The sequence below is a fragment of the Neurospora tetraspora genome, assembly GCF_033439725.1.
Source record: "Neurospora tetraspora strain CBS 560.94 chromosome Unknown B0H65scaffold_7, whole genome shotgun sequence".
Classification (NCBI taxonomy): domain Eukaryota; kingdom Fungi; phylum Ascomycota; class Sordariomycetes; order Sordariales; family Sordariaceae; genus Neurospora; species Neurospora tetraspora.
This window is the reverse complement of record NW_026944389.1, coordinates 882,952-897,729: the sequence shown is the minus strand read 5'-3', so window position 1 is coordinate 897,729 and position 14,778 is coordinate 882,952. Positions and strand designations below refer to the sequence as shown.

General features: G+C 33.7%; 1 protein-coding gene across 1 annotated transcript; it reads left to right on the top strand.

Moving 5' to 3' along the window:
* Positions 1-3,964: 3,964 nt before the first annotated feature.
* Positions 3,965-5,317, top strand: B0H65DRAFT_434006 (S-adenosyl-L-methionine-dependent methyltransferase; the record flags this gene model as incomplete). Its single annotated transcript, XM_062825103.1, has 4 exons — positions 3,965-4,147; positions 4,217-4,509; positions 4,578-5,095; positions 5,172-5,317. The coding sequence occupies 4 exons, from the start codon at positions 3,965-3,967 to the stop codon at positions 5,315-5,317; spliced, it is 1,140 nt and encodes a 379-aa protein (XP_062678263.1).
* Positions 5,318-14,778: the final 9,461 nt, after the last annotated feature.

Genomic DNA, 14,778 nt, shown 5'->3' with positions numbered 1-14,778 from the left:
TTACCCTACTCTCGTTTTTTTTCACAATTTTTACTATAATATAATAAAATCTATACTCGTTCGAATTTTAACATAAAAAGAATATTATAATCGCCTCAATAAACTATAAATACTAGTAATTTTATATTATTATCAATAAAAGTTTTGAAATAAAGGTAGTAATATATTAGAGTAGGATTCTTAATAGGGGCGGGCTAGCGGGAGCTAATACCTTAGTATAATATATCTTATATAAATACTCCTTTAAATACCCCTTATTCGAATTCTAATGAAGTATTCGATTTTAGACCTGTTAACTATCTTTTATTTATTTTAATATATAAATTAATAATAATATTCATAATAATATCGATAATAATCGTAGTAGGATACCTTTTTAACTGTTTTTTCGATATTTCTAGAATTTTATTACAAATTGCGTACCCTATACACCCCTCTCCTTTATACCCTCCTCTCTCCTCCTCTCCCCTCCTTTCACCTCCTCTCCCCTCTACCCTCCTCTCCCTTCCTCTCTACTCTATACAACCCTCGATCGCCTCTCTCCGTCTCTATTTCGTTTCTTAAATACGTATAATAAGCCTTTTATATTTACTTCATAATCTTTTTATAGTATTTATATATTGCACCCTTCTCCCGGCCGCGCATCTTCAATTTATTAAAGTAGAATCTAACCTATAATTCTTAATTTCCTTCGCCCTCCCCCTCCTTCAGCAAAAATTCGTCGATATCCTCCTCGTCCTCAAAAATAATATTACTATATTCTATTATAAAATTTAGCAACCCTGTAATAGTAGAAATAATTTAAATTTGAATTTTAATAAGGAAGATAGGCCTTGAAGTATAAATTCTAAATATTACTTTCAACCAACTAATTACCCTCTCGATAATAACCCAAAATTAATTATATTTTAAATTATATAATTCTTTATATATTACCAGTTTAACTTCTACCCTCCTCGACTCTTATAAATAATATTATACGCTTCGAAATAGAACGAATAATCTATACAAATAATTATACCCACAGTCGGCTAAATAAAAGCAATTCGGTAAAATCGTAAACCCGCGTAATAATAATATACTAAAAATTCGACCGTTATAAGTAAAACCCTCGTACCTGGGTAAAATATACGTAATACGGCTATTAAAATCATATATAGTTATTATATTTATTAAAACTCCTCCCTTACAGGTTTTCTATATAAATTATTCGTCAGCGCCTACCCTAATAAAATAGTAGGAATTATTGAAGGTACTTAATATACTTTCGAAATATAAATACGCTTTAAAGTTCGTTTCTATTTTAGCCGGAATATATAGGGGGGGAAATTTAACTTTTAATTAGGCAAGTCTTATATAAACTTTGAATACTTAATAAAAAGTCCTTTTATATAATAAATAGAAGTTATTATAGTTATATAAAACTTTAAAACTAATTTATAAATTATAGTAGTACTTTAATTAGTAATAAACCCCGATATCCAATAAATCGTACCCTAGAAAATAATTATTAAGAAAAGTAGGAGTTTTTTATCTACCTATATCTTCTTTCCTATACGCAATCTAATATTATATTCTAACTATATTACTAACGTAAAAAAAGTATTTGCCCGTATACAGATTACTAATTATAATTTACCCTAATACTTATATAATAGGTTTCTAATAACAAATTTCCCTTTTAAGGGGTCTAAATTTATAATAAGTTCGGGACTAAATTATGTCCTCGCTATTATAATAATTAGAAATAAAATTATATATACCCGCACTTTATAAGTACGGCGCTATATTGTATCGGGTTAAAGTATTTCTAGGGGTAGTTCAATATTGCAAATCTAATATCAAGGATGCTGGCACTGCTATATATACTGGGTTTTAAAAGGGGGTAGACTAAGCTCCAAAAGGGGGTGGCAATTCTTAGTATTAAAATTTTTAAAATTATATAATTTATAAAGTATTAAATAACCCTCTAGCGCGATAACCGGGTAAATAAGTAGCTTTACGCTCTAGTTAGATAGAAGGTCAAAAAGTGAGAATTTTATATATACTGGGTAAATAAGACGTACATTGGGTGAGAATGGGTGAGAAAAAATATATTCCTGTCCAGAAAATATGAGACTACGATGCTCACCGACGTGCTCACCCGGGTGAGCACCCCTAAAAAAAGCAAACGGATCATGCCCTTAAGCGTTAGAACCCTACTAAACGTTAGGATTATTGAACGTTTATAGCATATTAATTATTTATTAAATATTTAATGAACATTTAGGTACGGTTACGGTCACGGTCACGATCACGGTTATAATTATAGTCACAGTCACAGTCATGATCACGGTCACGGTCACGGCTATAGTCGATTGATGCATTTGGTTTCTTGGTACCTCTTCCAGCCTAAGAAAGAGAGAGAGAGAGAGAGAGAGAGAGAGAGAGAGAGAGAGGGGGGGGGGAGAGAGAGAGAGGGAGAGAAAAAACCGAATAACCAACTACCAAAGCATTGAGTTTGCAAATGCCACTTGGCTACAACTCTTCCACTTAGAAGACGAATTCTATGCTTTGGTAGTTGGTTGCCCGGCTCCCTGGCTCCCTGGCTCCTTAGGTGAATGAATGACTGTGAGGTTTTTGGTTGGAAAGAGGAAAAGGAAGAAGTGCAAAGTTTTTTTCTCAAAGGTTGGCCTTATAGTAGCCCAGGTGGAAGATGGTAGTAGTAGCCGTCATTCTTTCCCTTTTGCAAATTTGAAGTTTTTCAACTTTGCGACTAGGCCGGGGTTGCAATACCGGCAACGTTAACTTATACCCAAACGTTTATTTATATTAACCGTTTGAAAATGCATTTGGTTGGGCCAACCGTTGGTCAACACTTCGTAAACGTTTGTTCCAAAACCAACTGTTTAATTACAGTTCGAAAATTTCAAACTAGTTTCTGACTGTTCGCTAAACCCCCCCCTTCCCAGTACGGAGCGGCCCGCGTCAACCCGTGGAGACGCTTTCTTTCTCTCCATCCTCCACCAGCATGTTGTTCCTGGCGATCACTTCCGATGTCCTTCTTCAAACTTTGGGCGTGTTCACCCGCGAGATCGACTGGATTCTTTTGGTCGTTCCCCGTCGTCGAAGCTATGGCTGCGTACTATAGCTGAGGTTTGAGTAGTGATTGGAGGACCCTTGGCGGGGTCAACATTCGACTGCACCCAGCCGAGCCAGGCCTGCATCCCTTCCGCTCAAACCCATTCCATGACTGAAAGCCGATGAAGCCGTGGGGTATGCTGGTTCATGAGGTTCTAGTGTTTGTGAGTTTGGTCCCCCTTTTCAAACAGATGCTGATTGCTAACGAAGACGGGACCGATGTTCCCAGTCTTGAGGTCTCCCGCTTGTCAACTTGCCGTGTCCATGACAAGACATGGCGTGGATAGGCTTCTGCTCGCTCCCACTGCCGGAACGACGGCAAGCCCACGCTCAAGTTGACCCGTCGCATTTTACAAGTCTCCGATTGGCTTGGACCTGGATTTTTGGGAGCTCTATCGAACCACGACCTCGGTCACTGCGGGGTAACGTCTCAACCGCTCTGTTCGACACCGTGTACGCGGCCAGTACCATTCTCAGGTGTACCCAGTCGCCGCCAGTCAAGCCAGTGACAACAAACCGAGCCAAAAGGATGTCACCGGCAGCATGCGCTGCTGCAAGGGAACGGACCCTATAGTCCATGCAGGCGTCAGACACGGTGGGTTCCCATTGGCGATGCTCACTCAATGACGGTTACCGTCCCCGACTCGGTTTCACCTCCGAGGATCTCTCTGCACTTTTCACAGTGGACATTGCCGGGAAATTGTACGGTTTGGTCCTCGACGTACGATACGCCTCCCGAAATTCCTGGTTAAAGGCTCACCCAACGGCACACTTGTCGCTTCCCAAGCCCATACCTCAAACCTGCGCTCCTCTCCTCTTCTGTCCACCAAGCACAGTCGCAAAGATGTCGAGCTCCCAAGGTCCCCAGAGCCCCAAGGGCCCCGAGAGCCCCAAGAGCCCCAATAGTCCCGGGGGTAAAGCAGCTTCCCCTGAACCAAATCCGGCACCACCTGCGATTGTGGCGCTCAGCGCCGAAGAATCAAGGGAAGCTGGTATCCTACCAGGCGCCCACTGGACAGAGCAACCGGTAATCTCTACGTCTTCGCCAGCCACGTTGTTCAATGAGTATCAACTGATGCGCATTCCTTCTGTCTAGATTGAGCAAGTAGACGACGATGGTGCCTCCACTATTGGATCCGTTGCCTCCACCACAGCCTCCCTCACTTCGAGCATTTTCGAGTACCGGACCGTCCACGGAAGAACTTACCATGGCGATATTGGTAATGCGGAATCATGGGAGCCTAACGACCAGCGTCACGTTGATTCTATGGACATCATGCACCACACTTTCATGCTTTCCCTCGGGGACAAGCTTTTCCTCTCGCCGCTCGAAAAGCAGAAGATCCATAAGGTGCTTGACATAGGAACAGGTACCGGTATTTGGGCAATGTAAGTCATTATGCTGTCTCTTACATGCCGTATACTTTGAAGACTAATAATTGATTGCTGAAATACAGTGACTTTGCCGATGAATTCCCCAACGCCGAAGTGATCGGAACCGACGTGTCCCCCATTCAGCCTTTCTGGATTCCTCCAAACGTCAAGTTCGAGCTCGATGATTGCAACCGAGAATGGACTTGGAATGAGGACTCCTTCGATTTTATCCATCTTCGTTTGCTGATTGGCGTTGTGTCCGATTGGTCTAATGTTTTCCGCAACGCTTTCCGCTGTGCTAGGCCGGGTGGATATGTCGAGAGTCTGGTTACTAGTACCTATTTCCATAGTGATGATGGAACAGTCAAAAAGGGGAGCGCTCTGGAGCAGTGGCATAATATCTTTTGGGAGGGCGGTAAAAAGTTGGGAAGAACGTTTAGGGTTATAGAGGATGATCTTCAGAAGAAGGCCATGGAGGAGGCGGGGTTTGTTGACATTACAGTCAATGATATCAAGATTCCCGTGGGCACCTGGCCAGAAGATAAAAGGTTGGCCGAAATTGGCCTATGGTGGAAGATGGCTGCCGAATCAGACCTTGAGGGTAAGTTCCATTATCGGCCTCTGTTTGGCCCTTTACAATTTGCAGTTGGATTGCTTGTACTAATCCGTGCTTACAGGCTACCTCAACTACCTCTGTAACGTTTTGTTGGGTTGGACTTCGCAGGAGACTGCGGCATATTGTGCCCATGTCAAGAAAGAGTGGGCTGATACCAATATCCACAGCTATTTCTGGCTGCGTGTGGTATATGGTCGGAAGCCGTAGGGAGAGAGGGACGTGCTGTAAAGGGATATGTCCATCCTCTGGACAGATGTCTTGACTCCACTCTTTATCATGATGGATAAACACACTAGGAACTTGGGACATACATGCGCGGAATGCACAGGAGAAACTAGAGCGAGCGTCTTTGCGTGTTGTCTTTTTTCTACTTTTTCTTTTTACTAGCGAGCGTTTGATTGTTCATCGGATGGCTGCACCTGTGGAGGCGGAGGCGGAGGCAGGGCCGGAAGACGGCCGAGGGGCAGGCACTCGGGCCGTGCCGTACCCCGCCTTCCTCGTCGCGTGGTGAGCGGTCGTCACCCACCGCTATCGCAAATGCTAAGTTTATTCCAGTCTCTGCGGGATACTCGTCGGTTAGGTATAGAGTCCACCCTCTGGGGGTCTCGCTTACAGCTAGCCAACCGACTCTCATCGTCCTTTTGAGAGTCGGATTTTTTATATGTAATGTGCAAGTTCTGTAACGGTCAGAATCTTTAATAATCCGTTTCTCTAACAAAATACAAGCAAAAAAGATGGTAGAAGATTTAAATTATTCGTCTCAATTGCGCGCATTTAGCAGTATATTTCTTTTATGATCAAATTATCATGATATGTTATTATAGTATTATGAAGGCTTTGTAGCCCGTACTTATAATATAATATCCAACTCCTCTTCTTCCTCCTCCTCCCCTTATAAACTCCCATCGTCGCTAAAATCGTCGTTTATAGTAATTATCACCCTTATACGGCTTATGGGCACTTCTAACTTCTTACCTACTACTATTATAATTACTATAGTAACCTCTTCCTCGTTAGAATTTATATCGACAGCCTTCTTCTTCTCCTTCTTAAACTTCTTTCTAAGAATGTATAGTATTAATACAAATAATCCAAATGATAGCCTAGTTCGTACTATTAATATACCTACTAAATAGGCGTACCATAGTATAGCTAGGAATTTACTAAGTATATTTATACCTATCACGGGGCGAGATATTGTTGGGGGTAGGGTAAGATATGCGTTGTTGTGCAAAGGGGAGGAAAGGAAGGTGTGCGTAGAGGATTGGCTATATGGGCGGGAGCCCTGGTCAGACCAGTCTGTATATACGTATACGTGTAATTATATGTGACTGCTGTGCATGTGGCCAGTGCGTGCATAGCTTTGGGCCATAGTACTAGCTTTAGGTATAGTATATAAAGCAATTAGTATAGTTTAAGAATATTATAGGCTAGCCCTATAATACTCTCCGCCCTTAAAAGAAGCTTTAGTAGCTTCGAGTCTATATATATATAAAGTAATATTCTAAATTATTTATTTTAAACTCTTCTTGTAATTCTCTAACTCCTCGTCTTCTAGCAACCTATTATAATTTATAAATTCCGTCTTTAGTATTCAATTAATTTAAATATCTATTAACCGTTATACTATCTTTATAAACGCTACTTCTAATCCCCGTTCCTTATATACTGTAAGTTTGGTCGTAGGTATTATTATAATTATAATTGTGTCAGGTAGCGGCTTTATAACGTCGATAACGGCGGCGGTCTATTATTAGGCAATATAGGTAGACCGGCGTTTCGGGGGTACCGGGGGTATTAGAGCGGTAATTAGTATTAGGGTAGTAGACAGTATTAGAGTAGTCGACAGTATTAGAGCGGTCGTTAATATCAGAATAATAATTAGGGTTAAAATTTATCTAATAAATATAATTTTAACGTTTAATAATATAGGTTTATTGGAAAATTCGTTATAGAAACGCCGGAGTATTTCTTTATAGTCGATGACGTAGTTTTTAGGTTCCTAAGTCGGCTAGTTATTACCTTTCCATTTAAAGCAGTAATACTAGTAATAATTACCATTAAATTAGGCGTAATTAATAAACTTTTTAAAATTTTATTCTGTTTATTCTTCATAATTATCTATTTTAATTATTATACGACCGTTATTTACTTTTACGTTAGATAATATATTTTAGCCAAGTAAGTTTTCACTAATTTATAGTTGTATTATAGAGATATAGAAAATTAGTAAGTATTTTATATTAATTAGGAGCGCGAAATATACTATATAATTCTCCACCCGGGTAATATAGAAGGGGCCCTCCTATTATAAATAAAATTTTATGTACGGTCGGCCGTTAATTAGGTTTATTATATTAAGTAGGATTATATTGCCAGAGTAGTATTTAGGGGAATCGATACGTTTTTTATTAGCATTATTTTCATATCATTCCTATATCTATTAGGTTTATTATATTACGAAGTCCTAAATCTTTTAGAAACGGTTCGCTAATTAGGTAATTTTATAATATTCTTTTAATTAGGTTAGAGAAAGATCGAGGGGTAGCACGGTATAAAGTTTAGTACTTATTTATAAATAGTAGCCGTAATTAGCAAAAAAGGGGGAAATGCCCGTCGACGACGATATAGTATTATTTTCAATAAATTTTGCAATTAGTAATTATTTCGCCTAATTTATTTATACCTAATTAATATAAACTTGTAGGAATTATTTTATTTCTCTATTAATATATTTCATTTGGGTATTAATTTGGGGTTAAAAAATAAAAATTAATTTACGAATAATAAATATTTTTTTATAAAGGGTAAATTAGAAATACGATATAAATGAAGTACCTTTATTAAAGAGAATATTATTTAATAGGCTATAGATTGATTAAATACAGTTAATAAAGCAATTTATAAATTCCTCCGCTTTTAAAGTTATTATAAGTATATCGTACTATGTTTTAATTAAGCGGTCGGTAACAATAGTAATATATTTAAAGGTTTAGTTCAAATAGGTATTTTTTAGTAATAGGGTAATATAATCGATAGATACATTTCGTTACAACATTAGGGAAATAATTACAGGTTTAAAATACCCGGTTAAACTCCGTTTAATTAATTTTGTTTTTATATAGGGGAGGTAACTTTTATAAAAAATCCTTACATCATTATATATCCCTTTTTAGTAAAACTTACGTTATAAGAATTCTTATATAATATTACGGTTAGGGTAGCCCGTATTGGGAGAATTATATTAGCGATTAATTAGTTAAAATTGGAATTCCTTATTATAAGGGTCGATAATTACTTTATTATATAATTTTATTATGCTATTTATAGCGTAGTACTCGGAGAAAATATAGTAGAAAACCTTTTTAATAATCGGTAGCTATTAGCGCTACGTTTTATTTATAAAATAGAAGACGAATTTTTATAAAAAGATGGATATTTTATAATTAATACGGATTAAATCGTTAGTAAATTTATTATTAAAACTTTTTATATTTAGTAAGTAGAGTAAGAAATTAGTAGCGGGGTCTTCTTTAGAGAAATAGCCGTTTTCGAATTACGAGGGGTTTCGAAGCGGGCGATTTTTAGCTATAAATTTATTATTTTTTATATTGTTAGGACGGTTGTTTGGTTTCTAATTTAATACGTTTGGGTAGAGGTTCTTCGAACCCGGTATATATTTAATTAGGAAGTTAAATTAGGATAGGAATTAAAATTATCATATATAGCGTTAGGTAAAATATTTATTAGTTGTAAATATTTATCAATTTTTATAATCTGTTAGGATATTAAAATGTTATTGGGCGCTTTTAAATTTTAGCCTCTAATTCTTTAATATTTTAATAATAGCGAGGAATTCCTGATAATAAATATTATAATTACATTTTCGAATTATTTATTTTATTGAGAAGTAAAATATTAGGTATAATATATTATTATTCCTGTATTAAGATAGGGTATTACCTATAATTTAATTGGACGCGTCCATTTTAATTATTATCTTTTTAGTCTACTTATAGATTTTTAATACAGAGCCTTTTGTAAAAGCTTCTTTTAGCGCTTTGAAAATTTATTAATAAGTATTAATCTAAATTTAGGCGGCGTTTTTTTAGTGAATTTATATAATAGGGTCGCTATTATTGAGAAATTTCGTATAAAACGTTAGTAGAAATTAGTAAATCTTAAAAAGGATTATAGGTATTGTTTAGATTTTAGGGCCGTTTAGTTAATAACGGCTTTAACCTTTTTTAGGTCTATTTCAATACTTCCCAGAGTAATACTTAAATTTAAATACTTTGTACATATAGTATAGAATTCGTATTTATTAATATTAATATCAAGGCCCACTTTAGTTAAGCAGTTAAGAATATTATTAATATAACGTTTCTAATTTTAGACGTTGTTAGAGTAGATAAGAACGTTATCGAAGTATACAGTCGTATAAATATTAAGGATATTGTAGAGGATATTATTATTATAATTCTGGAAAGTATTTAACGCGCCCTATAAATTAAATAGTACGATTAAAAATTCGAATAAACCAAATTATATAATAAAAATAGTTAATTATTTATAGTTTGATTTAATACGAATACGGTTAAAAGCCGTAATAATATTAAATTTAATAAAACATTTAATTTCGTAGATAGTATCGAGGGTTTCTTGAATTAGTGGTAATAAGTAATAGGATTTTAGAATTATATTATTAATACTTTTATAATTAATGTAAGTATAGATATTGCCTTCTAGCTTTTTTACGAGTAGGATTAGGGAGGAGGCCTTGGATTAGGACGGTCGAATAGATTTTTTGGTTAAGTTATCATTAATTTATTTCTTAATAATATTTAATTCGTCGGGGTTAAATTGGTAGCCTCAAGCCGCTAGTAGGGTAGTTTTAGGGCGGAATTCGATTTTGAAATTATAAGAGTATATTAGGGGTAGTATTTTAATACTCTGTTATTTAAACGTTTTAATATAATATTAATGTTGAGAGGGGAGTTTTATTTTAATTTATTTATTAGTTTTTAATAGTTTATCGGGTTTTTCGTAGAATTTTATTACGTCTTCGGATATAATTTTATTTAAGGATATATTCTTCGTTACGAAGTAATTGTTAATAATAATTTTATATTCTGGGAAATCTTCTTCTATCTTTAAAAATGGTATTAAATTAACGACCTGTACAGTATAAAGGGTTTCGTCGTTTCTTTCCCCTACTAAACTATTAATTTATTTATAAAAATTATTATTAAATAAATATGTATATTTTTTTCCTTTACTTACTAGTACTCCCGCTATTATTTCTTTAGTTAAACTATTACTAATATAATTAGGATTTAGGACGCCTCTTTCTTCTTTTACTTCGTTTTCTTCTTTTATCTTTTTAATATTTTTCATTATATGGGCCCTTATTGTATAAATTATTTATAGTTTATGATTTTTAGTTAGTTAATTAAAAATTATTATTAATAGTTCTTTAATATTATTAGGGTTAATAGGATTACAGGGTATATTATAAATGCAGATTAGTATATAGTAGTTAGTATTATTAATATAGATACTTTTAATTACCTAGTAAGGAGCTAGAAAAATGCAAGGAATTAGGGAAATATAAGGGGTTATAGAGTTAGGTATAGTTAAAAGTCTTAAAGTTTGCCGATAGGTATAATATTTAATGAATTAATTACCTAGTGTTTAAAGTAATTAAATTTTTAGTAAGCGGCTCTCTTCATAATTACGAAAATGGAAATATAGTATACGATATTAATTTAGGGACCGTACGTGTAATTGAATTTGGGTTTTCTTTCGAGAGTAAATTCCCTTTCGTCTAGGACCTTTTTATAGGAAGCCTTCTTATAGACGGGAATTAGGTAGGTACCCGGTACGTTAAATAAGGGAATAGTATAATTACTTTTAAATTTTAAAGGGGTACAGCGTATATATTGAAGGGTGCCTTTTAGGAAATAGCCTTTTATTTTATATATTAGAGTAGATTATAGAGAATTATAAAATTCAAAAAATATTTACGACGTAATAAACGAATTAAAAGTAATTAAAAGTAATTAAATTATTTTTTATTAAGTTATAAGTTAATAGATTAAGAACTTTGTAATAAGGTTTTACTTATATTATTAATTTAAAAAAGTAGGTAATGTTATTTTTAGTTGGGCTTTTATCGGCGAGGTGGAAGATTTTTTACCATTTTTAGCTTGTAATAGGGAAATTAATAATAGTAAATGAAATATTTATTAATAAAGTTAAAAGTAACATAGTTATTATTAATTAGAGTAGAATAGTATAATTTATATGATCCGTTAAATAAATAGATAGAGAAATTTAATAAATTAGGGTATTTATAACGGTTATTTATAGAAGATTTATATATTTCGATTATATTTAATTGTATAGGGATATTCCCTTTCTCTCCTCCTAAATTTATGCATCTATACTTTTAGTTACAATTTAATTTAGAGGCTATATATTTCCTTATTAGCTGACGACGCCGTTCTTATTACTTTGGATAAGGCTAACGAAATCCGATTAATAAGCGGAGATTAGGATATTTTAATAATTTTAAATAATTATAAGGGCTATATTAATAGCGTTAATTTAATAGCCTCTAGCCGGACGGTATTAATTATACTACTATTAGCCGTAATTGTATTAGCCTTATTAGGGAATGGCGCCGCCTCTTTTACCGCCACTTCTACCGCTTTTGCTTCTTCCGCGACCGCTGCTTCTATTATAGAACGGGCGGACTTCCTTCCTAAAATTAATATTAGTACGGTATATAACCAAAAAATAATTTTAATAATTATAGCGGGTAAAGGCGTTTAATTATATACGGTAATCGAAGACTTCTTAAGAAATTATACTATATAGGGTAATATTGGTAGTAGATATTTTATTGATATCTATAGCGGTACCGCTTTGGTTGATAGGTTTATTTATAGCGGAAGTAGAGGAGGTAGTTTTCGGTTTATAGAAGGGGTTGGCGAAATTATTATAGTAAATATTATTTTCCAGGTTTTAGATTTTTCATTATTTTTAATTCATTTAGTTCGCGACGAATATAAATAGTAAAGTTAGTATTATTATATTTAGTATTAAATTCAGCGAAAACGTTTATCGTGGTCTTTTGTTTCTATTTAGTATTATCGGTAGAATATTCGAAAATTATATTCAAATCCGCTTTAATAGTTGAAAAGGGCGTACGCTTTAAAGATTTCGCAGTGTAAGAAAAGTATTTAATTTCGGCGGCAAAGTAAATTACTTTATTAATTTAATATAATTTAATTTTTATACGTTATGTATAATAACGCTCCGTACGTTCTAAGGCGGTATCGCTTTTAGTATTAAATGGCGGGATGTACGAGCGGGATAATACCGACCGATGGCCGTTATTAGTAATTATAATCGATATATTAGAATTGTTATTAGGGATATTAGGGACGGGAGCGGGGATTTAGGTTGGGTTGTAAGTAAAATTAATAGTATTAGCCTATTTAAATTAGTTGTAAAAATCATTAATAGCTTTAATATACCTTTTATATTATTTTTAAAAAGCGATATTAGTATTAATTTTAAAGTCAGTAAGGATTATTTTAAAGCCGCGATTTCTTTATATAATTCATTAATTTTAAATTTGTATTAGAAAATTATAGTAATTAAACTGTTATTAAATTTAGCGACCTCCCGTTAACAATTTTCCAATTCTTCCTCCATTCTTCAAGTGCAGTCGCAGACCTTAATAATATTATTATAAATTAAATAATTTAGGGTGATAATTACGTTATGGAAAACGGAGATAATTATAAAAGCGAATATATACTTTATAATTGTAATAGAAAGGAGGCCGGTAAAAGGATTATTATTAAAGTTTATAAATACTTCTACGAAATTATTATAAATCGTTTAATTTATTGAGTTAGAGATTTAGAAGGCTCCGATTATAATAATTGTAATAAAATTATTTATAATAATTAGAACGCCCAATATTAATTATTAAATTAATTGTAATAGCGGTAATTTCTTAAAATTACCGTTTTAGAAATGAGAGGGGTGAAAGGATTAGATACTTAATTAATTAATTAATTAATTCTTAATTCGGATTTAAAGGTATTAGGGTTAAATCTTATATTTATCCTATTGATAAGAGTTTAAATTTTAAAGGGTTACAATACGAAATTTGCAATTATTGAAAAGTTTAATTAACTAATTAATTTTTCCCTTGAATATACGTAGCGTAATAGAAAGGTATAATAAACTATTATAGGGCGAGGTATTATTGGAGGTAAGGTAAGATATGCGTTGTTATATAAAAGGGAGGAAAGAAAGGTGTGCGTGGAGGATTAGTTATATGGGCGGGAGCCTTGGTTAGATTAGTCCGTATACGCGTATACGTACAACTGTACGTAACTGCTATATATGTGGCCAATGCGTATATAGCTCTGGGCTATAGTATTAGCTCTAGGCATAGCACATAAGGCAGTTAGTGTAGTGTAAGAATGTTACAAGCTAGCCTTGTGACAATACCTTCGTTACTTAAAAAGAGAACTTAACCGACGAAGTACTTCCTCTACGAACCTTTCTAGCCCGCTTCTTACTATATATCTTAAAAGGTACGAAATCTTTATTATAACCAAGAAGAGTAGCCTTTTCTATAACCTGATAGAATTTATCCTCTTCATTTTCAATACTAGCTAAGAAAATATTAAAATCCTATTTGGGTTAGGAAGCCTTCTAAAACCTCATTTCTAATATATAATATAAATAATTAAGACTCTATTACTTAATTAAGAGGGTACGCCGGACATTATTAATAATAACCTCGTCCTACCCCTCCTTAAGCTTCAATACTATATTATACTTTAGGTCGTACTTAATAATACGAATACGGCTATAATCGTTAAAAATATTAGCCTTATCAACTAAATCAAGCCCAACCTTCTTCTTAACTTTAAATTTGCGTACTAATTACTACTTAAGGCTAAGGTTATCTTCGAAGGCGACCTTTTTAATAAAAGCAAGGTTTACTCACTATATCTCCTTTAATTCTTCCTCTATATTAATTACCCTTCTTATAATAACTTTAGTATTAAGAACCTACTTTATATAGGCTCTATCGCCAATAGAGATATATTTACGAAGGTTCTACTTCTAAACTTCTACTTCGATATAGCGCTTTTAACATTTTTACTAATTATATACCAACTTTTAAATATTAATAGATACTTTAAAAGTAATTTTAGCTTCGTTATAGACCTTTCTAATAGGCAAATTATACTTATTAATATATTATTAAATCGCTAGTAATTCCAATGTACGTAGAACTTTACGAAGAATTATAGCCTTAAATTGGTTAAGAAACAAGGGTTCTTACCGTACCCTAACAAATTCACACAACTTATTAAAAAGGATATTAAGTTTAAAAGGCCAAAGACTAATCTTCTCCTATTCCTTATATATATTACTTCGAATAAAGCCCGCCTTTTTAACCTTCTTCCAATTATTTAGGAAAACTGTACGGTTAATATTAATAGCCCCGCTAATAATATCGTTTACTAGAGCCTTCTGATAAACCTTCTTAACTGCTTAATATACCCCTATATTAAATAGTTAAGATAAATAATTAATATAAGATGGGAGAGTAAAAGGGATAATATCGA